Below are 25,562 nucleotides of genomic sequence, written 5' to 3' on the forward strand. Positions count from 1 at the left end.
CACACTATTGATCTCAAATACAGACATTTAATAGACTGAGTTACAAAAACCAGACAATCACTGCCGCTCAACCAACAGTATGTGAGCAGTTTATATTCGTCCAAACTATTCAGAACAATCTCCAGCTCTCTGAAGCATTTCAGAATGGGTTCTTTATTTCGCAGTGAGGAGATGTGCCTCGTGCAGCTGTTCTTTCAAACGGAATCGGCCCACAATTGCATCAATGAACTTGGTCATCTTGGCTTGGTTCAGTTTAAAGATGTAAGTAACCTTGATGCGTTTGTGTGAGTGTAAGCAACTTCTTTCGACTGTCTAGTGACCACAAAATCTGTGTTGTTGAACTGAAATTATTGTTTGAGCATCAGGCCATGAGCTCTTTAAGTTCTGGTTTATTTTGTAGTTTAAATGTTATATTGGAAGATTAATTTGTCAGATTGTCAAATAACATTAATAGCATGATCTATTGATTTCTAAATGTTTGCTGCTTTTAGCAGCATGCACACTTTCTAGTGCATACTCACTACATCATTCTTCAGTTTATATATGTAGCTTGTATTGTCTCAGAATTTGATTTTTCACCATTGGCTGAATCGATCAATGCATAACACTGCAGAGCAAGAACAACTGGTTGTGTACATTACGTTGGTAAATTAATCCTAAGTCATCTAAAATAAACCAAAACCATGTTAGAATTCATATGTGTATTATTATTATTTTTAATGATCTTTCAGCTGAATCCTGGTGTATCAGCATTTCAGAGGCATTTTGTGAAGGAAGTGAAGAAATGTGAAGAAATGGAGAGAATTCTGAGTAAGAATACTTTATTATAACAAAGCTGGTTTACTGTATTTATTGATATACTGAACACTTATGATTACATTTGTGCTGTAAATTTCATTTATTTTTAAGCATTTAATATTGCAAAAATGTAGGCTATATCTTCTCTGTTTTACATATTGTGCAGATGTGATCTAACAATAAAACTTTGATTTACACTTGAATCATATTCCCAGGTAGTGTTACACATCACAAGTAACGTGAGTTACGTGTACTTTTTTTCAAGTAACGCATTACTTTTAAATTTACAACAAAATATCTGACTTCCTTTTTAAGCAAATACTAATATTTGCTTAAAACTTCCCATACTAATAAGCAAAAATAATTTTACTTAAACCTCACGTTTGTGTTTAATTCTTTTGTTTTTATAGCTGAAGTGTTGAACTTTCTTCTGCTGAATGACAGCAGAGCTGAAAGCTTTGTTTGAGCTGCGCTCTGTCTCTACTGTACAGGCGTGCATTTGCACTTCTTTCAGCCTGAGGCTTCTGGTATGGAAAGGGCCTTTACAAATGTCAAAAATAGAACTTTTAATTTGGTTTGTTATTAAAAAAAAATCAAGCAAGTGAGCCCAGCCCAGGTGAGGAAAAGTAACGTAATGAATTACTTTCCAGAAAAAGTAACTAAGTAACTCATTTAGTTACTTTTTTAGGGAGTAACACAATATTGTAACACATTACTTTTAAACGTAACTTTCCCCAACACTGCTCCCTAGATTAATTTGAAACCCTTTGGGTATATTTACCTTACTTCAAAGAGTGTCATGTTGCTTTCTCTTGAAATTGTACATCATTTAGGATATCTTGAGAAGGAGATGATGAAATCTAACATCGTAATTGCTGCAACAAAAGAGAAGGAGATGGTTCCCTGTCCCAGAGATGTTCTGGAGCTGGAGGTGAAAACAACTCTTCTTGTCTGCTATTTATATTTGGAATACTTGATTCTGATTGGTCAATCATGGCATTGACCCCTTCTCTCTTACTCTGTATTACAATTTGACACACAAACAGAAATTCAGAAAGTTATACTGTGACATAATGATTGTCTTCAAACCTTTAGTCCACATTTGAGAAGTTGGAGCAGGAACTGCGAGAAATCAACTGTAACCACGACACACTCAGACAGAACCTCATTGAGCTGATGGACATCGACTCTCTGCTGAGGATGACTGAAGACTTCTTTGAGGAGGTGAAGATCTTGAGATCTCAGAACCATTTAACTTTATATATTTATATAGCCCTGCTATTATAGTATTTATTATTATTTTGAAATGCTATTTTTATATTTGCATTTTTCATTTCAGTTTTAGGTTGTTTCTTTTTAATATTTTGATATGGATTAAATAGATTTTTTTATTTCAGTTTTAGTTTCAGTAATTTTAGTATTTCAGCTTAAAATGATTTAGAAATAATCATTTTAAATAAAAAATATCTTTCTATGGCAGAAATAGTAAGAGTAGTAATCTGTTTCACAATAGTGAAGAAAAGTTTCATGCTGAATTTAAGGCCTCAGTTCATGCTTAATATTCAAACATTTGCATATTTAGTCAACTAAATTTATCAATTTGATTTATTTAAGCTTGATCTTCAGGGCGTTTCACCTTCACTGCATCTAAGAGTCAAATGGACAATTTTTAACATTATTTCAAATGCTTGAGATTAAATGCTTTGACCTTAAAAAATGCAATTTCTTTCATCATTTACTAGCCTTCATGTTGTTCCAAACTTGCGTGGGATTGAAAGGAGTTGTCCATAATACTCATTTCCATGCAATGAAAGCGAAAGCTTACCATGGACAGCCTGATGTACTAAAGTTCTGTTGACAATTGCTTGTGTGCAGGCCGAGTCACTGCTATGCTCTGAGCCTCCTTCTGAAGACTCAGTGTATATGACTGTCTCGTCCTACATAACCTGCCGCAGAATCAGCAGTTCCAGCACCTCCGGACCTCTAAATCTAGGGTACATTTAAAAGATTTTGTCCAACTGATACACACACGCTTTAAAATAAAGATTCCAGTTAGAACACAATTTCTGTTTACAGCCTGACCTAATTGTACTGCTAATGCCATAGGCCTATCTGTACGCATTTTAAGATTTGTTGCAGGTGTTATCAAACAAGACAGGTTTCCTGCTTTTGAAAAGGTTCTTTGGCGCCTTTTTCATGGAAATTTCGTCCTTCGGCACGCAGAGATACAGACCACAGAGGAACTCCAAGTGGTGGTGAGACTATCATATTTTTAATGGGTATTTTAAAGTTTTTAATGTTGTTTACTGTATATGTCTATGTGATGTTTAGTTCTATGTGTAGTTACATTCAAGCTATTTTAAGGCATGAATAAATTATTCTGAGAGGGAAAAACATTTGTTATTTTGATTATTAAAGATGAGTTTTAAGGGATTGACTGTAGTTAGGCTATTTTTATTGTTGCTTAACACTTCTGCAACATAAGTGCATGTTGCCATTCTTTATTCTCCAACACCAGAATCCATTATCTATGTCTATCAATATGTGCTCACTGCTAATACAAGCTTGCTCTCAGATTATCAGTTCACACCACACATGTGGCTATATGTGAAATATATATTTCTCTATGTATGATAAATAAACTAATGCACAGTCTATTTGTCTGTGTTCAGTTTATCTTCAGTGATCAGTAAGTATGTTTCTTTTAAACAGAGAGGAGCTGTGAAGAAGGATGTGTTCATCATATTTGTCCAGGGAGAACATGTGCGAGAAAAGATCAGAAAAGTGTGTGAAGGGTGAGAGACATGGTATTTCCACACACAAAATATATATAGCAGTAGAAATATTCTTTAAAAACAACTGTAATTCAAATCAAATTCAATCATTTTTCTTATTAGAAGTCTTTATTTTAATATTTCATTTTATTTTACAAATGAAAAAAGAGTTGTAATATCACTAACAATAACATAAAATGAATCAATGTAAAGACAAAAATAAAAAAAGATTGATCTCATGAATATTAACACAAATAACATCTGTAAATGAACTAAAGAATGTAGAACTTTTTCAACATGGTCAGACAATCTTGTTTCACTCAGTTTATTGACTAATTTTTTAATGATATGTTTGTCAGCATATTTAGAGAATGACAGTAGCAGTTTAACTTGGTCAAAACAATCCATGCATATATAAATATGAATGACTGATTTTATCTGATGGCCTGATTTGCATTTGCTTGATTTGTTTTGAATTCTGTGAAATGATCTCATCAAATCCTTACAATCCTTAAAGGTTTCACGCCAGCTTGTACTCATGCCCCAAAAGTTTGTATGAGCGCAAGAAGATGAGCAACAACGTAAAGTCACGAATGGAAGATCTTCGAATGGTGAGTCAAATGACTGATTATTTTTACTCGCCACGTGTCTTTTCAAGTGTGTTTTTCCACCAATGATCGATATTCAAAAATAAACATAGGGAATGGCTATGTCCGTATTTTTTTCTAAAGATCCTGAGAAGAACTGAGGAATATCGCGGTGGTGTCTTGACCAGAGCGGCTGACCACGTCCAGGAGTGGAGCAGTAGAGTGAAGAAGATGAAGGCCATCTACTACACACTGAATCTCTGCAACATAGACATCACGCAGAAGTTGATCGTGGCAGAGATCTGGTGTCCCGTGTCAGATCTCACTTTAGTTCAAAACGCCCTGATTATGGGATCAGTATGTATGTTTATACACTGCCTTGAAGAAAGTTTCTGCAGACCACCATCACTAATAATTCAAAACTATTTAAAAGTCTGCAAAGGAAAGTGAGTCGCATGTTAAAGTTGATGTTAGTTTGAACAATTTTGCCCCTTTGCAAGTAGTTTAAAAGATAGAAATAAAAAAGTTAAACTAAACAATTATCTTAAATATTGCAAAATATGAAATGTCAAGTTTTAAAATAAATAAATAAATTCTAAATCGTATATGTACATTGAATATAAATGTTAAAGTTAAACTGATCTTAATTACAAATTATGTACTTTACTGGAATGGGATATTTTAAAATATTAATACCGTAAATTTTACACTTTGCACGTAGTTTCATACTCGTAACTCAAACTGTTTGTACTGCAGACATGAATTATACCTCAAGTCGTGCAAGTTTCTCATATATGTGTGATTTTCACATGTTTTTTTAGGAGCAGAGTGGTTCCAGTGTGACCCCAGTCCTGAACCGCATCCAAACCCAGCAAACTCCTCCAACCTTCAACAGAACCAACACATTTACTGAAGGATTCCAGGCCATTATTGACGCCTATGGAGTCGGTACCTATCAGGAGATCAATCCAGGTGATTGGCTGTTATCTATCTATCTATCTATCTATCTATCTATCTATCTATCTATCTATCTATCTATCTATCTATCTATCTATCTATCTGTCTGTGTCTGTGTGTGTGTGTGTGTGTGTGTGTGTGTGTGTGTGTACTTGTACAACTATTTTTGTGAGGACCAGTTTGAGTTTTAGACCATTGGAGTGAGGACAAAGAGAGTAAAGTAAGGACATTTTGGCCGGTCCTCACTTTCTGAGAGCCCTTTAAAGGCCTGTTTGAGGGTCAAGACTTGGTTTTAGGGATAAGGTTATAATGAGGTTAAGAGTAGGTTTAGGGTCAGGGGTCGGGTTAGGCACTTAGTTGTGATGGGTAAGGTTAGGGAAACTGGCTAGAGATTGCATTGTGTCAATGAATGTCCTCATAAAGATAGATGTACAAGAAAGTGTGTGTGTGTGTGTGTGTATACTGTATATATATGTATATGTATAAAATGTATGTTATTTATTTAATAATTTTTTTGCCTCCTTTATTTTCTCAGCTCCATACACTATTGTCACCTTCCCCTTCCTGTTTGCGGTGATGTTTGGAGATTGTGGTCATGGACTGGTGATGACACTGTTCGCAGTCTGGCTCATTACACAGGCCGAATGTTTACGAAAGATGAAAAATGAGGTATTGAATGGCATGAAATGTCAATGTGTCATAATAACATCACTTTTTAACCCTGGTTAGAGTCTTGTAAGCTTTGATTTTCCTCCCAGATTACCGATGTCCTGGTCGGTGGACGCTACATTATCTTGCTCATGGGAATGTTCTCCATATATACTGGACTGATTTACAATGACTGTTTCTCCAAGTCCTTCAACATTTTTGGCTCTTCCTGGCGTGTGCGGCCCATGTTCTTTCCTCACGGGCCTTGGCAGTACGTACGCTGGACGCTTGCAGGATTTAAAGTTACTTTGTCGTTTTCCATTTTGATCATTTTTTGCTTTATCTCAGAAACAAAACACTGCATGATAATCACCATCTTCAGCTGAACCCAACTGTGCCCGGAGTTTATTCTGGTCGCCCGTACGTGTTTGGAATTGACCCGGTCAGTGCATATAAAACCTTGTTTGTTCAACATTACGTACAGGATTTCTTTCCATGATCACTTTTTATTTAGATATATACATTTAAGTTTTATGTTTTTTTTTTTTTTTTTGACATACTACATGTAATCCTGGTGTGTTTTTACAATGAAATTAGAGATTGAACAGAATTGAATTTGGTTGTCTTACTGTGTTTTATCCACTAGGTGGTGGGATTTAGCTGTTCTGATGCGTACATTAAAGGGATAGTTCACCCAAAAATTAAAATTTTGCCATCATATACTTACTCACCCTTAAGTTGTTCCAAACCTGTTTGAATTTATTTCTTCTATTGAACACAAAAGAAGTTATTTTGAAGAATGTTGGTAATCAGCACTCATTGACTTCCATAGAAGGAAAAAAATACTATGGAAGTCAATGGGTGCCGTCAACTGTCCGGTTGGGATGTTAATTTATGCTTTAATATTCATCAAGTCTGTGTAAACATAACTTACATTCACATCATAACAAGCCTATGTTAAATTCATTTTTGTTTTAGGTTTGGAATATTGCATCAAATAAGCTATCCTTTCTAAACTCCTTCAAGATGAAGATGTCGGTCATACTGGGAGTCAGTCATATGCTCCTCGGAGTGACCCTGAGTTTGGTCAACTTTGTGTGAGTATTTGATTATGTCACATAAACTAAGGCAAAGTTACATTTTTAAGATTGTCAAATGAAAAATATAAATTTTTCATAAGAACATACATTTTATGATATGAAAATGTAGCTTTGTTTATTTTGACTAATGAATAAAAAAGAGAAGATAGTTACTTGTATATAAATCTAGTTATTATTAAAAAGGTAGTCGTACAGTATTTGATATTTTTAAAAGTACTGTCTTAAATTCCAGATCAATGAGTTGTTAGTCAGAAATCTTGTTTTGTTTTCCTCATTTCCTTTTAACAGACATTTGGGGAAATTCCAGGACATTTTACTTCAGTTTGCTCCACAGCTGATCTTCATGCTCTCTCTCTTTGGATACCTGATCTTCCTCATCCTCTACAAATGGTGCATCACCCTGCGCTCTGAAATGGCTCCCAGCATCCTGCTACTCTTCATCAACATGATGATGTTTGATTACCAGCCGGAACACAAGTTTCTTTTCAGAGGACAGGTTTGGATTCATTGTTTGGTTTGACTGGCTTCACATAGCCAAAGCATGACAGATTATGAGCGATGCTGTTATCCTCTACAGAAAGCTGTTCAGATCATCTTGGTTGTGACGGCTGTGCTCATGGTTCCTGTGCTGCTCCTGGCCAAACCCCTCCTCATCTACAGGACCCGAATGAAAGCCAGACACCAGGTGGGTGAGCAGAACAGAGCAGCCCTGGTCCAAGATCAGCTTATGCTTCTTTCAACCAGGGTTAGAAAAAACTAAGACTAAAACCTTTAAAGCTTTAGTTGCAAAGGGCTTAATGTTGTAAAATAACTAAAACTAAAGCTGAAGTAAAAAAAAAAAGACAGAATACACAACAAAATTACTAAAATTAACCAAAATTAAAATGAAAAAATAATATCTCAATGATACTAAAATAACACTGTTTTCAACTTGGATTTTTTTTTTTATTATTATTAATTAAATAATGTTTATAATTTAAATAATGTAATTTAAATGCAAATTAAATCCTTACATACATTAAAAATATTAACGTGTGGCCCTCGATTTAGGAAACATTGATAAAATAAAATGCTGTTTAGATAGATCGATTATTTATAATTAAATTTAAAATGATCTAAAATAAATGCAATTACATCATATACTGTATCTGTATGTGCATAACATATATAAATATAAAAAAAATTCAGTATAAGTACATAAATAGTAATTAAGTTCAGTAGTCTACAACATTTTCTTCGAATTTTAATATTTAGATTTATCACTTTAAAAAAAGTTGCTGCCTTAAATTTTTAAGTACAATCAACTTAAACTACATCAAACTGACTTTAATAAAATGAGTTGAATCTTGTATAACTTAGAAAAAAAGTTTTCAGTGTTTAGATTTATTAGTGGTTTTATTTTATTTTTAAATGATATATCTGCAATATTATAATTATTATTTTTTAATCTTTTTATTTATTTAACATTTTAAGTTTGGCACATTTTGGTATATTATATGAAATGCATAAAAATAATATTTTGTGTCTATAATAATATATTTAATGATTGTGATAGTGACTAACAAGGTCTCTCTGCAGGTGTTTGGAAACAATGATCAGCATGGATCAGATAAGGGTTTCTCCTCACATCAGAAAGATGAGATGGTAAGCTTGTGTTGTATGGAAAGTCTTTAAATGTTATAAACATTTGAAATACAAAATGCTCTTTACATGAAGTATGCTGAACAAGAAATGAGGGCTGATGGTTTGATCTGTGTTTTTCCTCAGGTGAGCATAGGTGACGTGTTTGTGAATCAGGCCATCCACACGATCGAGTTCTGCCTGGGCTGCATCTCCAACACGGCCTCGTATCTTCGGCTCTGGGCGCTCAGTCTGGCTCACGCAGGTCTGTCCCGGCACAGTAATAAAAATAACTCTATCATCAGTTAGAGAATAATGCCGTTCTTTGAGTTTTCATTAGTTACTCAGTGACTGATTGAATCAACAGTGAAATGATTTATGAGAAAATGAAGGTGTGCAGTTTATGAGGACACCAACGACACCAGAGCATATTCTAAACTTTTACTTTTACCTTCCCTGTGTGGTATTATTTAGCATTATAACTCTACATCTCAATTTGACAGAATACATGACAGAAAAAATGTACTGAAGAGCTGCTGAAAATTCACCTTTGCCATCACAGGAATAAATTATATTTAAAAATAGATTAAATGGTTATTAACAGTAAGTGATATTATGTCACAATATTGCTATTTTTACTGTATTTTTTTAATCAAATAAATGCAGTGTCGGTGAGCTTTTTTCAAAGACATTTAAAAAATCGATTTTCTTTAGTTTTTGCTGACAAATAATTGTAAATTTCTCAGTCCAGGTAACACAGAGAACGAGTAAACATTGCTCATCTACATATACTGTCGACATTTGTAAAAACAATACAACACGGATTGAGAATCGGCAAAGTTACACTTTAAAAGGAATTTTTCAAAAATTAAAATGATCCAATAATTTACTCACTTTCAGCCAAACACAATCAGAGTTATATTAAAAAATATCCTGGCTCTTCCCAGCTTTATAATGGGAGTGAATGGTTCCTGAGATTTTAAAGCCCAAAAAAGTGCATCCATCCATCATAAAAGTAATCCATACGACTGCAGGGGGTTAATAAATGCCTTCTGGGATTGTGTAAGGACATATTTAAAACTTTATAAACTATAATCACTGGCTTCCAGCAACGGCTGTATTACTTTTATGATGGATGGATGCGCTTTTTTGAGCTTCAAGCTGTTGGTTGCAATTCACTGCCATTATAAAGCTGGGAAGAGCCAGGATATTTTATAATAAAACTCTGATTGTGTTCGGCTGAAAGAAAGTCATATACACCTAGGATGGGCTTGAGGGTGAGTAAATTATGTGATCGTTTTGATTTTGTGTGAATTATTCCTGTAGAGCTGTCGGAGGTGCTTTGGCGGATGGTTCTCCAGGTGGGGCTGAAGCTCTCCTCTGGTGTGGGTTCACTCATGCTGGTTCTGCAGTTTGCTGCTTTTGCTGTTCTCACCGTGACCATTCTTCTGATTATGGAGGGCCTGTCTGCCTTTCTGCATGCTTTACGACTGCATTGGTAAGAACAACACATTATTCATAAGCAACAAGAGTCCACTGATTCCTTTAACAAAGAAAACCTAATCTCACCCTCTGTGCTTTATCATATATATGACAAGCTTGCACCTTGCACTTGTAAGTTGCGTGTTAGTCAAGGTATTTGACTTGTTCATGACCCTTGACTTGTCTGTCTGTTTTTAATCTATTAAAGTTTACATACAGTATATCTGGCCCAAAGGTCAAATGTCTCTGTACTTAAAGTGTGTCCAAATGTCGCATTAATTGTGTGAGGTTCAGTGTACTGTTACTAACAATAATAAAAGATCTGTTTATAAAGCATGTTTAAATATTATACAAAATGGGACAGTGATATGAATGTAGTGAAAGTGACTTATTTTTATGTGTTTGTTTTCAGGGTTGAATTTCAGAACAAGTTTTACGAGGGATCCGGCTACAAGTTCACACCCTTGTCCTTTGACAGCCTGTAAAAACACAGCATTAATAGTCACTATTTGTATTATTCTTGTAGTTTTTAGCATCATTATTGTTTTGTGAATGTAAAAAATGCATACTTAAGTGCATCAACAGCGGTCTCCCAATTATTAAGTTTTGTGAACAAAATGAAAATATGCCATCAACAAAAATACTGTATTAAGCGCAACTTAACTTAAACTAAACATTGATGTAGAAGTAGGCGTTGATCTTTCATCACAGTATGACGTAATAATGTGACATTGTAATGTAAAGTCGAGTCGGTCTGGCAGCGTGGTTTCAATAAAAGCTGTTTTTGGATTAACGAGGAAGTTCTGAAATTTACAGGATGTTTTTCTAGTACAATGACCATGTCAAAAGGAGGAGGAAATATTGATTTCTCAATTCATGACACAGTAACTCGCCAACTCATTTTTAAAGTATTTAAGTGGTCCACCAAAATCTCCTTGGCCTGATTTAAAGATATATACATTTTTTAAAACATTTTGCATTATATAAGTAACTTTACAAAATAATTACATTTAAGTAGGCCCACATGTTGCTTATTATTACAGGGTAGTTGTGTAACACTAATAAAAATGTTATCAAAATATTTGTTAATTTTACATTATACAAAACAAAAGTGAGTTATATATAGGGTTGCCATAAAATGAAATGAAAAGGTTAAATAAACCATTTCAAAATGTATTTTTTATTAATGCTGTGAACCATCCTAGTTGCCTGTAAAATAAACTGTACAAGCACACGTAGACTTCAAACTATGTGGAGCAGAATGAATGCATGACCTGTACATGCATCACACGATCTGTCATACATACACACATAAGAAGTGGTATTCTGTGAATTTGTTAGTTGCTTCCCTAATGGATTGTTGTTAAATGTTTGTATACTTGCACATCACTACGTTACCTATACAGGATGTACAGAACTAACTCTTTCTTAAACATCAAACAGCATTCACTGTGTTAATGTCAGCATTTTAAATAAACATGAAAAAGACGCTACTATGTTTATGATGCACCATTGACTGGCTCCTGAGTTCTGAATGTAAAAACCAGGGTTTTGTGTCTATTTCCATTTCAATTCAGACTAGACAACTGTTATAAACAAGAATGCTTTTGACGGTTTTCCGACAAACAAACCCTCGCATCACGTCAAGACAGAACAGCATCAAGCATTAAAGGTATGTTTATAATTTAGAACTTGACAATGTTTCTTTAATACATAGACCTTTTAGACCTCCAGATATAGTCGAGATCTTTGTTTTCATATTTTCAAATGTTATTGCATTCAAACGCATAAAGGTACAACACAAATGCATACAGAAACAGTCGAACGCCAATGCTTCGATACGCCTGTGCTGATGCTCTTCATTTGTTTTGTTTTTCACTATTCGCTTTATAATTTTATCGGTAGCATTTCAAAACTGTGCAAGTTAAAGACAGATGTACAGTATGTTAGTGTAAACCTGGATCCAGTTAATGCCACTAGACTAATAAATATTTTAGTTTTCTATTTTAAAGATATGCTAATAAACTAATAAGTCCAACATGCATATGCATGTAAGATCTGGAATGAAACTTCTGCTAGATTCAGTAACATGACAGACTTTGGCATGTAATTTCCTAACTAAATAATAAAAAAAAAAACGTAAAGGTACAGTAAGCAATTTCTGAGAAACTGTTGAGAGTGGATCGGACTGAGCACCAAAACACTATTAGCCAATCAGCAGTAGTGGGCGTGTCCATTCATTAGGGGGGAGGTGCCTGTGTTGCATAGGTGTTGGTGAATTTGGGGGCGGGGCTATAGAGATAGGGGTGTGTTTGTTTTGGTTATTTTTAAATATCAACAGCATTTCTCAGAAATCGCTTACTGCACCTTTAAATGCACTTTCATTGCAACCGAGTCTAAAATGACTTTCCACTTCAATCCACTTATCCAACATAAATTCACATAAAATCTAAGTGTCATTCATTTTTAGAAAATAAAAATAGTATTGTGGTCATGCATGAATCCTCAATGTAAAAGATTAGGATACTTCTACATTTGTCATGCATAATGTTGATTATCAATATTTGAGCATCATCGTTACTAAATTAATACCGCTGTATACCTCATAATGTATTTTTGCACTGTATTACAAGTGGTCAATATTTTTTAATGATATTTCATTCACTTTATTTTACAAAAAATGCAAAATGTCCACAGAAAATAGAAATTTGAAGTGTGCATATCATGGCACATTTAAAGTTCCTTTTACAGACAAGACGCAGATTAAATATGAACTTTTTGTTCATAACACTAACAAGTTGTGTAACCACATTTAAAAAAAAAAACTTGACAAAAACAAAATCAACTTGATTGTCGAACCCAAGTGAGATTGTAGTGCTACTTTATGGAAAAAGGAAGCTCTGAATACTCTTTCCATTGAGAAACAGCTGAAGGGCACTAACAAACATAAAACTAGGATCGTGCGGAGTTGCTGCCATTATCGTAATCGTCGTCGTCAGACTGCTGGTCTGGGGGTATGGCGCGGGTTTGGCTGGCTCGTACGCTGGTCAGTTGAGGGCAGGCGGAGATCAGGTTGGCAATGCCAACGAGAGTCACACCTGTGCCGTCCAGGTTCACTTGACTCAACTGCATGCGACACAGGAACTTCAGACCTGAGATATTAAACACATGATGTTAGAGATGTTTCTTTATACTAGAACATGATTTTGGAGGGGATACCAATATGCAACGTACCGTGATCTGTGATTCTGGTTCTGCTGAGGTTGAGTTTCAGCAGCTGCGGACAGTGAACTAGACCTTGTCTGATCACTGTATCGCCAACCTGTGTACTGGCCAAACCCATCACCTACAAAAACAACATGGAATTTGAATTTCTAAATGCATAACAAAATATTATAAATGTTTATCATTTTCTTTACTGTCACTTTTGATCAATTTAAATGCATCCAAAAGAATTTTTCATATTTAAATCCTGTACCTGCAGATGTGGTAAGTGTGTGATCAAGGCTGAAACGCCCCTGCTAGTGACGGCAGTCCGGTCGAGACACAGTTCCTGGAGTTCTTTTAGACTGATCAGTCCTTGCAGCCCAATGTCACTCACTTGAGTGTTGCTAAGAGACAGCTTCTTCAGCCTATCAGGTAAAAAGGGGCGTGGTTTTCATTACCATTTTTGAAATAGCGACATTAGTTGCAAATAAAAGGTCTATTTATACCAACAGCGAAACGAAAAAGCACAAGTCGTTGTTTTACTACAGGATACAATCTGTTGGATGATACAAATTTCACTTGCTGTAATGCAGAAGTATAGCAATATATTGTTGTATAATCACTTGTTTTTGCTCAGAATGCTGAAAAAAATTGTATTGGTCTTTGAGTTTTATCTCCAAACAAATATATATATTTGCTGTCAGACAGAAATGAATACATAGTGTGAATAGGTTCTTAAGAATAGATTGTTTGTAGTTGTAATTGTTTTGTGGCACATATTTGCTCTTGGTTTGAATAGATTGTTACACATAAATCACAGTTTCCACGATTTCTGAACAAAGAATTTCCATGATTTTCCATGCCTTTTCCAATGAACAAAGGATTTTTAAAATTCTAGTAAATTCTAGCTGAAGAAAGAGCCAATCACAATTCGATTAGATGTATTTTCATGACTTTTCCATGCCTGGAAATCACACTTTTGAAATGTTTAATATTTCCAGGACTTTCAGGACCCTTGTGAAATGGACTACCACCAGGGCCTAAAACTAACTTTTTGCCACACCTGCCGATGGCTGGTGACTTAGAGGGATAGTTCACCCAAAAATGATTTACTCAACCTCAAGTTGTTCCAAACCTGTATGAGTTTGTTTCTTCTGTTGAACAAAAAAGAAGATATTTTCAAGAATGTTTGGTAATCAAACATTTGACGGTAGCTATTGACTTCCATGGTAGGATAAAAAATGCTTTGGAAGTCAATGGGGTCCAACAACTCTCTGGTTACCAACATTCTTCAAAATGTATTTTGTGTTCAGCAGAAGAAAGAAACTCATACAGGTTTGGAACAACATGTTGGTGAGTAAGTGATGACAGAATTTTAATTTTTGGGTGAACTATCCCTTTAAAGTCCCCCTGTGGTGAAAATCAAGTTTTTAATGTTGTTTATATGTCTATGTGGTGTTTATAATGTGCTTTAAGGCAAACCATGTGCAAATTCATAAGTCGACACCATTGCTGAGTATTTTCTCCTTAAAACTGCAGTGAACCAAATACGTGGTTTGAAATCGCTGCCGTTTCTGACATCACGAACTACCTAGTAACCAATCAGGTCATCGTGTGATCGTCAGCGAGTGGATGTCCGAGCTGGTGTGAGTGAGTGGAGGCGGGGCTAATTTGCACATTCATTTCAGCATTACCAGATTTGCAAGTTTGCATTACACCAAATTAAACCAGAACAAGGGCTGCTTTCGTCTTTTGATCTCCTACTTAGACATCTTTGGACTCATGGCTTTGCTTAAAGCTCTACCTGTTCATGTTGGCAAGCTGCATAATGCCGTGGTCGGTGAGCTGAGTGTAGTCGGTCAGGTCGAGCTCTAAGAGCAAAGTCTGTCTGGAGAGAAATGAAACTCCAGCGTCCGTCACACAGTGTCTGCCAGGAAGGGTGAGCTGGGTGAGCCTCAGGCCTGCACGGAGGAATCAAACAATGTAGACACTAAAGCCCCATGCAGGACTAAACAACTTGCATTCTGGACTGAAATCAAATTCCATTTGTCTGCACCTGAAATGATCTCCAGCGCGTGGTTTCCATCTGTGACAGGTATGCCGGCCAGGCTGAGAGCTGATAGGCTAGGGTGGGTCGCTAGGCACTGGAGAGAATTTTCCCGTACACCTGTGCCGTCCAGGTGAAGCGTCTGCAGGTTTCGGAGCTCTGCGAGTGCAGACACATCGCTCACCTGAAGGCAAAAAGAGACAAAAGCTAAATATAGGGGAAACATATAGTGAGGTCCAAAATAAGCCTTAAAAACAAACCCTGTAACGGCTTTAATTTAGGCTTGTTTGGAGAAACAAACACAGTATACCGTGTATATTTACACTATAGTTCAAATGTTTGGGGTCAGTAAGATTTTTTTTTTCTTAAGAAATGTATATATACTTTCATTTAGTAAGCATGCATTAAATTGATCAAAAGTAAAAGTTTAACATTATTGCAAAAAAAATTTATTACGGTTCCCACAAAAATATTAATCAGCTCAAGTGTTCTAAACATTGATGATAAAAATAATAGTTTCTTGAGCAGCAAATCAGCATATTAGAATGATTTCTGAAGGATCATGTGACACTGAAGATGCAGAAATTCAGCTTTGATCACAGGAATAAATTACATTTGAACATATTTAAAGTCATTTATACAGTTATTTTAAATTGTAATATTATCTCAATATCTCACAATATTAATGTTTTTACTGTATTTTTAATCAAATAATTGCAGCTTTGTTGAGCAGAAGAGGCTTCTTTCCAAAACATTAAAAAAATCTTACCAACACCAAACTTTTGAACGGTAGTGTGTGTGTAAATAACAAATTAACATTAACATCAAAAGTTTATTTATGTGAAAGGGATGGTATATATTTTAGACATTAATCAACAGATCAGATAAATATAAAATATGTCACTTATTTCTTGTAAAATAATCTTTACTTTTGGATAGACTGAAATTCATAAACACATTGGGTACTATTTTTTCTTCTTTTGCATACTTTTCACAGAGACTGCAGCAGTAGTCTATTATTAGTCTATTATTGTGATATAGTCTATTTTAGATAATCCTGTCCATAAAAGGCATGTAAAACCCAAAACAAACTCTAAGATTAAAACTGCAACCTTTATTTTGTAAAATAATCAATAAAACAATATTATGACATAAGCAGTCTGTGTAATTACCTTGGTGTGTTTAATACTGAGCATTCGCAGTTGTGGCACGCATGAGGGCAGCGCTCTCAGTGTGATCTCCGTGATGGCCGTCTGATTCAGGCTGAGCTGACACAGCGCAGAGGAACCTGACTGCAGATACATCAGCAGACCTGCATCGCTTACTTTGGTCTGGTCCAGAGCCAGGAACGTCAGACTGCGGAGTCCTGAGATCAGACAGAACGAGAGCACACATTTCTAACATGATGATCTCTAATAGATGCTACAGCAAGGCCCTGTCCCAAATACCACACTTCATGTGCACTTGCGGTCTTGTGGACTTACAATGGCCGCCGTATGCGTGTGTCTGATAAGTCCACGAGACAGTAGGGTGTCACATTTGCATTTTCGGTTTCAGAAGGGTGCTCATTCAAAGCGGCATACCGTCTCACCTGTGATATGCTGCATGCAGCTGTCTGTTAGTTTGCTACAGGACGACAGGTTGAGATGCTGCAGTTTTGAGAGGTTGGACAAAACAGAAAGACCGGCATCTGCAATGTGAAAAAGGAAAAGAGGATCTCACAGCTTTACAAATAGTTTTACAAGCAATTCAATACACTGATGAATAAAAAAATGTGTCATATAGAACTTTTCTAAGAAAGAAATGCCATATTTGGTCATATTTCACCCCCTCAATTTTGGTTAAAGAAAATGAAGCCTACTTTAGGATCATTAAAGATTTTTTTTTACATTATTGTTTTTATTATGGTTCTGACAATTAAGCACATTAACCCTTTAAATTCTCATTACCATAATGCAAAAAATGCATAATGTTTATAGTAATGAATATCATCTTGTTCAGACATTTCTTTACAACAAATACGATGACTGTAGTACAATTTAATATAAATTGTGCTTTATTCATATTACAAGTTATTAAAAATAATTATTATTTACCAATAACATGGTATATTAGTAAAAATGTTTTTTTAGAATAGTATTTGTATTAGATTAGCATTATAATTTGTATTAGTATTATTACTAGTAAATATTTATTCACATTAATGTAGTATTTATTCTTTTATTATGTTATAAAGATAATTTAATGATATATCTTTGATAATCTATCTTTAAAAATGATATAAATATTTGTGTGTGTATATATATATATATATATATATATACACACACACACACACACATACATATATACACATTACCATTCAACATAATGTAAAAATTCTTAATGAAATAAAAATAGCAAAACAATAAAAAAAAAAAAAAAAAGTTCTTTAGATTTTTAGGGTCTGGCCATTTCTTTTTAGTGAGATTCTCACACACCTGTGATAAGTGGAGAGTTGACAAAGCTGAGATGCTTGAGACAGGAAAACGCCCTCAGTTGCCGCAGAAGCTCGTTGGTGGTGTACGGGTAGCAGTTTAGGACAAACCTCTGCAGCGGACATCCGAAGAACAGCTCTAGTGTACGTGGTCGGAGTGAACGCTCGCGTGCCATGTGAGCCAACAAGAGTTCGGCCAACTCTGGGGTCAGACACGCCAGGCTACTGCTGTACTGCATGCTGGGAGCTGAGAGAGCAAGATTAACGGCTTGTCTTAAGAACTCATGTGATTAGTAAACAACACTAGTTGGTGTCTTTCTGACCTGTCATGAGGGAAACGGTGGCCCTGGTGGCCATGGAGCAGAGAGAGGGCACGCGGGGGGTCTTGAAGGCTTTTTTGGGGGGTGAGGGCTGCCCGTGTGGGGAATGCTGCTCGTCGTGATGGGCGGCTCTCTGTAGACGCTCTACCGCTGCTTGACCCGCAGCTCCACGCAACGCACGGGCTTCCTCAGGGTCTGCTGGGACTTCAGGCTCCGCCTCCCTTCAACACATAACCAATTACACTGAATCACAAACTTCATCTTTTTTAAGGACAAAGCACACTGCTCAAGTTGTCCAAATGCGAAAGCAAATGTACAGAATCTAACATTTTGGCTGGGAAACAAATCGAGCAAAGCAACTGACAGTCGTAATGATGAAAGAGAGAGGCATATTGACGTAGAATTGCAAAAGGATTTTCTTTCTTACATTTTTTTGCATACTGAATTGTGGTCTTTTTATTTATCACATGTCCTACCGGAGTCTGTTGCCCTGCTCCGGCCAGTGATGTCTCGGCCCAAGTCCTCCTCTTGCCCTGTTCTCCAGGAAGAAGGGCAACTGTGGCATTCCTGCCAGAGCGAGGAGGAGAACATTTACAATCTGTATCAAGTATTTTGAGTTCATACATTTATTTTTATTTAGCGTATGGTTAAAACCCCACAAAAGCTTTATATTTGAATAGCATTTTCCCCAATCAGAACAAGAAAACAGGTTTCCCACACCTTTTCCATGACTTTTTTCAATCTTTCATGATTAATGGATAAGAATTTTGAAATTTATTTTTATGAAAGAGCTTTAAAAGAGCAATTTCTAGCATATATTTTAGATATATCAGATATACAAATATTTTGGAGATGAACATAACATAGCATATCAAGTAGCAGTAAATACTTTTAAATTGTAAAAAAAAACTACAACAAATAAATGCAGTTTTTTTTTACTTTCCATTCATCCAAAAGTACTGAAAAAATGTATCAGGATTGCCACAAAAATATAAATTATATAATAATAATAATAATAGTAAATGTTTCTTGAGCATCAAATTCATTTCTGAAGGATCATGAAGATAATAGTACATGTATAGTGTAATATATATAGTATATTATAAATGTTTGTTATATATGAACAAACATTTACATATCTTTTTAAGATTACATAAATTAAATTTAAAAAATCCATTACTTTTAAGGATTGTATTCATTTCAATAATGATTCCAAGCCTGGAAATCACAATGAAAAAAAATAAATATATATATATATTTCCATGTCTTTCATGACTATGTTGATGTATCTTTAAAAAACTATTTACAATTACTTACTTGTACGACCCATAAGCACATTAAGTAAACAAATTAAATTTAAATTGCACCTTGTTACTACCAAATTAAGCAAGCATTCAATTACACAGCCTCAGTATCACAAGAGTTGCACTGGAAGGAACCGCATATTAAGCTAATTACCGTATATTAGCATGTTCACAGGCCGGCCCGCTAAACCAATCCAGCTGCAATTAATTCCCGTGTGTCTCTCGTGTACAAATTAACATATGATCTCCTGTCGACTTCACAGCATCTCAAAACGATGTCCAAAGCTGCTTTCTCTCCCAGCGTGTCTGAAATCCCCCAAATTAAAGAGGATAAGCAGTTCTAACACATGAGAACTGGCTTGCTTAATTGTTGCTTTTTTCATTATTTGAACGAGGTGAATGGGTTTTTACTTATAACCGGGTCTAAACTAGGACAAGTAAGGGCATTCACCTTACCCAATATGGACTTCCACAGGGTTACTGAACAGGGTTACTGAACAAAGATCTGGGATTCAGACTGAATCGAGCACAGCAGTTCAAATGCAGCAATACTGTGATTGTTTCAGATCATTAATATGCATTATATGATCTGTTACATCCCAGAAAACACAGAACATTCTCCTAACGTTCTTTTATATTTAAACAACCAAAAACTAACATTCTCGGAACGCTGTGTGAATCAAAGCTGGACTGAGAGCGTAGCGTGTCTATATGATTAAAAAAAACAGCTAAACTAGTATTTTTAGTCAGGCATCTACTTCCATTTATTTCATCAACTAAGCTTTGGCAAAATCATGAAAGGTGACCTTCAATGAGAGCTGATAAAGCCAGTTCTTTGGATGTTTTGAAGGAGTCTTTGTGATTAGAGAAATGTTGGCAGACTGTCCATTCATTACCATTCCTGTCCTCCTTCTGTTTCAGTTGAGAGATTACGGCCTTTTCTGCTTCACTGGAGTCCAAAAAGCAGCGTGCATGGCTTTTTTAGCCCGTTCATATCAACATTTTTGGTTTACGGCCTCATAAGGAATTCCCTTCGATAGTGGCTTAAAGTGCTAGTTTTATCTTTAATGGTTTGTGGAGTTTCATCCAAAGCAGAGTTGACTGTAATCAAGCCAATGCTAATTGTAATGACTCAATTAGTGGGAAACGAATTTTCACATGTTTTATTAACTACTCACATTGCAAGCCGTCACTATTATCATTAACTCTCATACTTGAACAAACCCCAAACCATAAGTATTTAACTTCGGCACCCAACTCATCCTGCAACGTGCTACAAACATAAATAGTACCTAAAAATGATGCAGCTATAACTTTTCTAAGTGATCAAACAAAATAAAAGTTGGAAAAATCTCAGAGATTTACAGGGAAACTCAAACCATACCTATGACCAGTATGTCATAGAGACTTTGGACTCTTTTTTTACCTGGGCAAAACCATCAAGAAACCACCCAGAACAACCATTAAATACCGTTGAGATGAAACGGAGGTACAACTTCTTCTTCTGGTTGCTCATCATTTTCTAAATGTTCCTCATCTTCTGCATCACCTTGCACCAGTTTCTGGCCTCGTCCTATCGGATCGGATGAAAATATCCAATTACAGAATATTTGTGTAGAGCAGGGTTATTATTATCAACTAAAACTATTCAAATGCAAAAAAGGTCTGCACAAATAATTTTAGTAGGTTCAAGCTAATTAGCTGGGAGAGAGCAGTGAGTGCTTTGATCGGAAAACTAAAACTATTAAAAACATTTTTGTTGATTTCTGTTAATAAATTATAATATTTAAAAAAATTATAATAAAAATGACAAAAACACATAAAATTTCTAAATATTAAACTAAAATTAAAACAAAAACTGAAAATGAGAATTTTAATAGTATATAAATAATACTAAAATAACACTGTGTGGTGCATTCACAAATGAGTTAATTAAAGTAAATCTTACCCCAGAAGTGAGAGGGTCCTGACAGTGGAGGTTCGACCCCAGGAATCCCAGCATACCCCACTGCTTCCTCCCACAGCTGATGGGGCAGTGGTGGCGGCACCTCCAGTTCCTCTAAAGCTTCGGCCTCCACTTGGGGTGGCTCATTGAGCGGTGCCACCGGCTCTTCCTGTGGCTCCACCTCCGGCGGTCCTACAACAGCCAATCCGGACGCTGGACTGGGCGGGTCCTGAGGCGTCTCAGGAGGCGTGGTCTGTATGCAAAGTGCAGCGTTGGGGGTCAGTCCCAGAGACCGGAGGGAGCAGGTTAGCTCAGTTTCACCGAAGCGCTTGCGAGGGAACCCTTGCAGGAGGGAGAAGGCGGGTAGTGAAGGGTGGCGACCGGAAATGTACTCGATGACTTGACTTAAGGGAGTGTCTGCAGGGAAACGCTCACGCATTGATTCCCCAGAAGGGAGACGGATCTATAACACAACAAGTACAAACATTTCAGACAGATTAAAAAAAAATAAATAAATCATACTAAATACCACTAACAGCAGTTGAAAAACACAAGTTATCTCTCGCACCATGAGGATGCAGTGGTTGTCCACGCTCGTCTCCACACGTCCACCCAGTCTCTGTCCACTGGATGGAGAGGTCTCGGCTGTGGCTTCAGTTTGGGCCTTTTCCTGCTGGCTGCGCCGGTCCTCTGCTATCCTCTTCAATACCAGCTCGCGCTCCTGATCAGAGGACAAACTGTTACTGCACTGGGAACCAAAAATGACCTTGTAGAGCAAGAAAATGTGAGAGCAGATGGAGCACAGATAGCACTAAGATGTTTAAAAACTCAGATGCTCTTGGTTGCTTGAGGTTGTTTTCCTATGGGGACTTCTTTATGGTATTAAAAATGGTTTTAAGTCAGTTATTTATATCTTTTGCTGTAGTGTGTCAGTAGGAAACGTCAGTTTACATTTCCAAACATTCTTTTTGCCATTAATTGTAATAATCCAGTGAGATTTGTGTATGCACAAGGAATCTGACAACAGCCGGTATGATCTGATCTCACCATCATCGAGTCCGTCTGTGATTACATGAAGAAACAGAAGAAACTGAGACAGACTAAATCCAGAAGAACTGCGGGAACGTCTCCGAGACGCTTGAAGAAACCTTCCTGCAAAGCTACAGTACTATGAAAAGCACTGGCACTTGTGTTAAAATGCTGTAAAGTGAGAATGCTTTCAAAAATAAAATCACAAATTGAATTTATTTATGATTTAACTTCTATTAACTAATTCAAATCAATATTTGGTGTAACGACCCTTTGCGTTTAAAACGACGTTTTGTCCAGGTACAGTTGCGCATAGTTTTTCAGGTAGCTTTGCAGGAAGGTTTCTTCAAGCATCTCAGAGACGTTCCCGCAGTTCTTCTGGATTTAGTCTGTCTCAGTTTCTTCTGTTTCTTCATGTAATCACAGACGGACTCGATGATGGTGAGATCAGATCATACCGGCTGTTGTCAGACTCCTTGTGCATACACAAATCTCACTGGATTATTACAATTAATGGCAAAAAGAATGTTTGGAAATGTAAACTGCTATTTCCTACTGACACACTACAGCAAAAGATATAAATACATTTTGTGTGTGTGTGTGTGTGGGGGGGGGGGGGGGGGGTATTAACATGCCTAAGACTTTTGCACAGTACTGTATATAATTATTTATTTAAATTTTTGGGTGAACTAACCCTTGTTTATGGAGTTTTATTGTAAAAATATGAAAGCTTTCACTGATTCACCTGCTTCTTTTGTCTCTTCTCTAGCTGTGCCTCTTGGGCCACTCGTTGTCTCTGCTGCTCGTGGAAATTACTCTTATCCTGCTTGATCCGTGTTTCCAGGGGTGGATGCTCTTTTGCTCCGGGAGTGTTTGCGGAAGGGGGGGCCAATACTAAAGAAGGACCTAAAAGCAGAAAAAAAAACTGTTTATGCATTCCTCTGCATTGCATAACATTTCAGAAACCTGCATCAACGTCTGCTAATGATCTGCAGCGCACTATGCACAAAATCACTGTGAGTCACAGTTTATTTACACAGTAAATCACATTTTCCTTCCCAGCAGAATGTTAACCCTCTTGTGAAAGAAGTCTGTTTGTCATACAAATGAGTAAATGAACAAACTGCTGTTTTTTACCTGTTGCTTCAGACTGTGAGTTGTTGTTGTAGCAAAGAGCATCTTTGGGAGGGTTGAATGCAGAAAATGGTGTTTCTACAGGACCTGAAGGCTGCTTGACTAGTTTATGTCGTGGACTCCCACCTTGCAAAAGCCTTCAGAGCAAATGTGAGAATAAATGAGAGGGCTGGTGAAGTTTTTGCTTAATAACCAAACACAATGCCGTCTAATAACACTTCCAATATTCCTTAAAGCCACTGAATATATCCAGACAGGTGAGTATTTAACTTATGACTACTACTACATATTAAAAGAAAGCTATTATATAACTAAGCACATTCTTTTTTGGGGATACAATAACCAATTAAACCTATTTAACTACTCTGGAATATAAAATGACATCCTGAAAAACATTTACCATTCAGCCGCTTCTGGTACAGAGAAGAATCCTGCCTGCATCGCTGCCTGTATCTGGTCCTCACTGAAGCCCATCTCAGTGAGAGTGCTGATGAACCCTCCTATGGTCTAGATAACAAGAAAACATTATGAACTCCATTGCAAAGGTATTCTTTATTCATGCAGAGAACAAACACGAACACTTCATAGTCTCATAGCATTGATCATGCACACGGTACTAATGCTGTCACCACAGATATATCACAGTGGACTTTACCTCTTATAGTTTGATATCATGACACAGTCTGAGGCAACGTAAAATGCTATTTATATACGATTGATTTATTAAGCTACTGTACTCTGAAAGCAAGAAGCTTTCTTCATAACAACAAATATTACAGTGCGCAACGCTTAACAAAATAGTTATTGTGCATTTAAATATTCGACTGTGTGTGTCGACTTAGTTTTAGCTACTTCAAGAACACTTAAAAATGAGAAATGTTTATATTATTTGATTGCATTTGTCCTTAATCTATATATCTGAGAAGGCCATGCACGTGCATGCATATTGTTTTCAATGTTTTCAATAACGGTCTCAAGAGGCTTTCCTCGCAGACCTAGGCCTACTTTTCATTTCCTTGTAATCTTATAGAGTTACAGTAACAATGACTGTATAGCTAAAAGCTGAACGAGACTATAATAAACGGTTGTACTTGATGCTGTTCTATTGAAAATAATGTACTTATCACAGTTTATTATGTTTTATCCATGTCGGACAAGCTAATATAGCAATGCAATAAGCTTTACAGAAACATTGCGGATTCACATTAACCATAGTTTCCGCTTACCGATGTCGAGTCCATAATTGTATTCAATATCCTCAAAAATACTCGATATTGCGGTTTGTTGTCACTTTGCAGACGGTGTTTACTGATTGTCCGCACAGTAGAATGGTGACCGCTTACGTCACGGGTTTTTTTCCGTCCTGACTGTACGCTCAATGCTGATTGGATGACTGACATTCGGAAACGCCTCTTAAGGACCGCCCCCACTGTAGATGTACCTGTCAATCACAGCTCGTCTGAATGTGTTAAAGGAGCAGGCGCGTCTTTACCCAGAGTGAAGCTCACAAACATTCATTCACACGCTCTGTTAACGAAACACAGTTATCGTTTGTCTACTAAAGCAACTCATTTCCATTTTGCTATGAGGTTTATTTTATTTCTGACATGCAATAAGTATTAGTGTCCGGCAGATGTCATATTTGGTCAACAAGGCCATGTTGGGAACAAAATGATAAAATGATAAGTAAATAATAATATAATATAATATCATATAACATAAAAAAGTAATTTATTTTCTTTTTGAACAGATGGTCAGTCAAGGATCGATGTGTTTTAAATTTAGAAAATGTTGACTGTCAAACTTAATCGTACATGAGCCAGGCATATTGTTCCATTCATTTCTATTGGGTTTGCAACAATTTTACTAAAATGTGGGTTACGTCAAAATACAGTTTAGATATTTGTATGATTCTGCACCAAAATTTTATGTTGGTTTTAAGTTTTTCAAACACATTAAGTTCACATAAATTGAAGAAAATTTGTTGTTTGTTCAATTTATTTTACAATAGCTTGGGACATGCTGCATTTATTTCACATGCAGTAATATTTAAGCATCATCCGTCTTATTCATTTTTGTCATCATCAATTTAGTAATTTACCAGATATAATTGGTTGCATGAGTAAAATGTTGG

The 25,562-nt window shown here is 36.2% G+C and overlaps 2 protein-coding genes across 3 annotated transcripts; one reads left to right on the plus strand and one right to left on the minus strand.

Moving 5' to 3' along the window:
- LOC307153237 (V-type proton ATPase 116 kDa subunit a 1) lies at nucleotides 1-11,458 on the plus strand. Of its 2 annotated transcripts, XM_079862514.1 has the most exons (21): nucleotides 1-77; nucleotides 165-261; nucleotides 732-810; nucleotides 1,632-1,729; nucleotides 1,894-2,022; nucleotides 2,674-2,792; nucleotides 2,927-3,053; nucleotides 3,511-3,593; nucleotides 4,090-4,183; nucleotides 4,304-4,516; nucleotides 4,981-5,131; nucleotides 5,652-5,785; nucleotides 5,875-6,035; nucleotides 6,113-6,206; nucleotides 6,743-6,861; nucleotides 7,153-7,360; nucleotides 7,442-7,549; nucleotides 8,443-8,508; nucleotides 8,632-8,749; nucleotides 9,811-9,982; nucleotides 10,379-11,458. In XM_079862514.1, the coding sequence occupies exons 2-21, from the start codon at nucleotides 172-174 to the stop codon at nucleotides 10,449-10,451; spliced, it is 2,436 nt and encodes an 811-aa protein (XP_079718640.1). In that variant the 5' UTR covers nucleotides 1-77; nucleotides 165-171; the 3' UTR covers nucleotides 10,452-11,458. The 2 variants fall into 2 exon arrangements, with proteins under 2 accessions (XP_079718640.1, XP_079718639.1); XM_079862513.1 differs by having other exon boundaries at nucleotides 33-261.
- LOC307153236 (uncharacterized protein) lies at nucleotides 11,126-24,793 on the minus strand. Its single transcript, XM_079862512.1, has 17 exons — nucleotides 24,655-24,793; nucleotides 23,829-23,935; nucleotides 23,432-23,565; nucleotides 23,040-23,200; nucleotides 21,834-21,986; nucleotides 21,269-21,728; nucleotides 20,792-20,893; nucleotides 18,493-18,583; nucleotides 18,020-18,237; nucleotides 17,701-17,943; nucleotides 16,812-16,910; nucleotides 16,393-16,586; nucleotides 15,230-15,404; nucleotides 14,978-15,134; nucleotides 13,445-13,598; nucleotides 13,201-13,312; nucleotides 11,126-13,118 (listed from the first exon to the last, which is right to left on the minus strand). Exons 1-17 carry the CDS (start codon nucleotides 24,667-24,669, stop codon nucleotides 12,919-12,921), a joined length of 2,775 nt encoding a protein of 924 aa, XP_079718638.1. The 5' UTR covers nucleotides 24,670-24,793; the 3' UTR covers nucleotides 11,126-12,918.
- Between the last annotated feature and the right edge of the window lie 769 nt (nucleotides 24,794-25,562).

This window comes from Squalius cephalus (assembly GCF_949319135.1).
Source record: "Squalius cephalus genome assembly, chromosome: 25".
Classification (NCBI taxonomy): domain Eukaryota; kingdom Metazoa; phylum Chordata; class Actinopteri; order Cypriniformes; family Leuciscidae; genus Squalius; species Squalius cephalus.

Coding starts and splice junctions, on each gene's coding strand:
- LOC307153236 (XM_079862512.1), bottom strand. Junction 16,911..17,700: donor CAACTCTCCACTTATCACAG/GTGTGTGAGAAT, acceptor TTCACATTGCAG/ATGCCGGTCTTTCTGTTTTG. Junction 15,135..15,229: donor CGCGCTGGAGATCATTTCAG/GTGCAGACAAAT, acceptor TCCTCCGTGCAG/GCCTGAGGCTCACCCAGCTC.
- LOC307153237 (XM_079862513.1), top strand. CDS start 145: ATGGGTTCTTTATTTCGCAGTGAGGAGATGTGCCTCGTGCAGCTGTTC. Junction 7,550..8,442: donor GAATGAAAGCCAGACACCAG/GTGGGTGAGCAG, acceptor GTCTCTCTGCAG/GTGTTTGGAAACAATGATCA. Junction 8,750..9,810: donor GCTCAGTCTGGCTCACGCAG/GTCTGTCCCGGC, acceptor TTATTCCTGTAG/AGCTGTCGGAGGTGCTTTGG.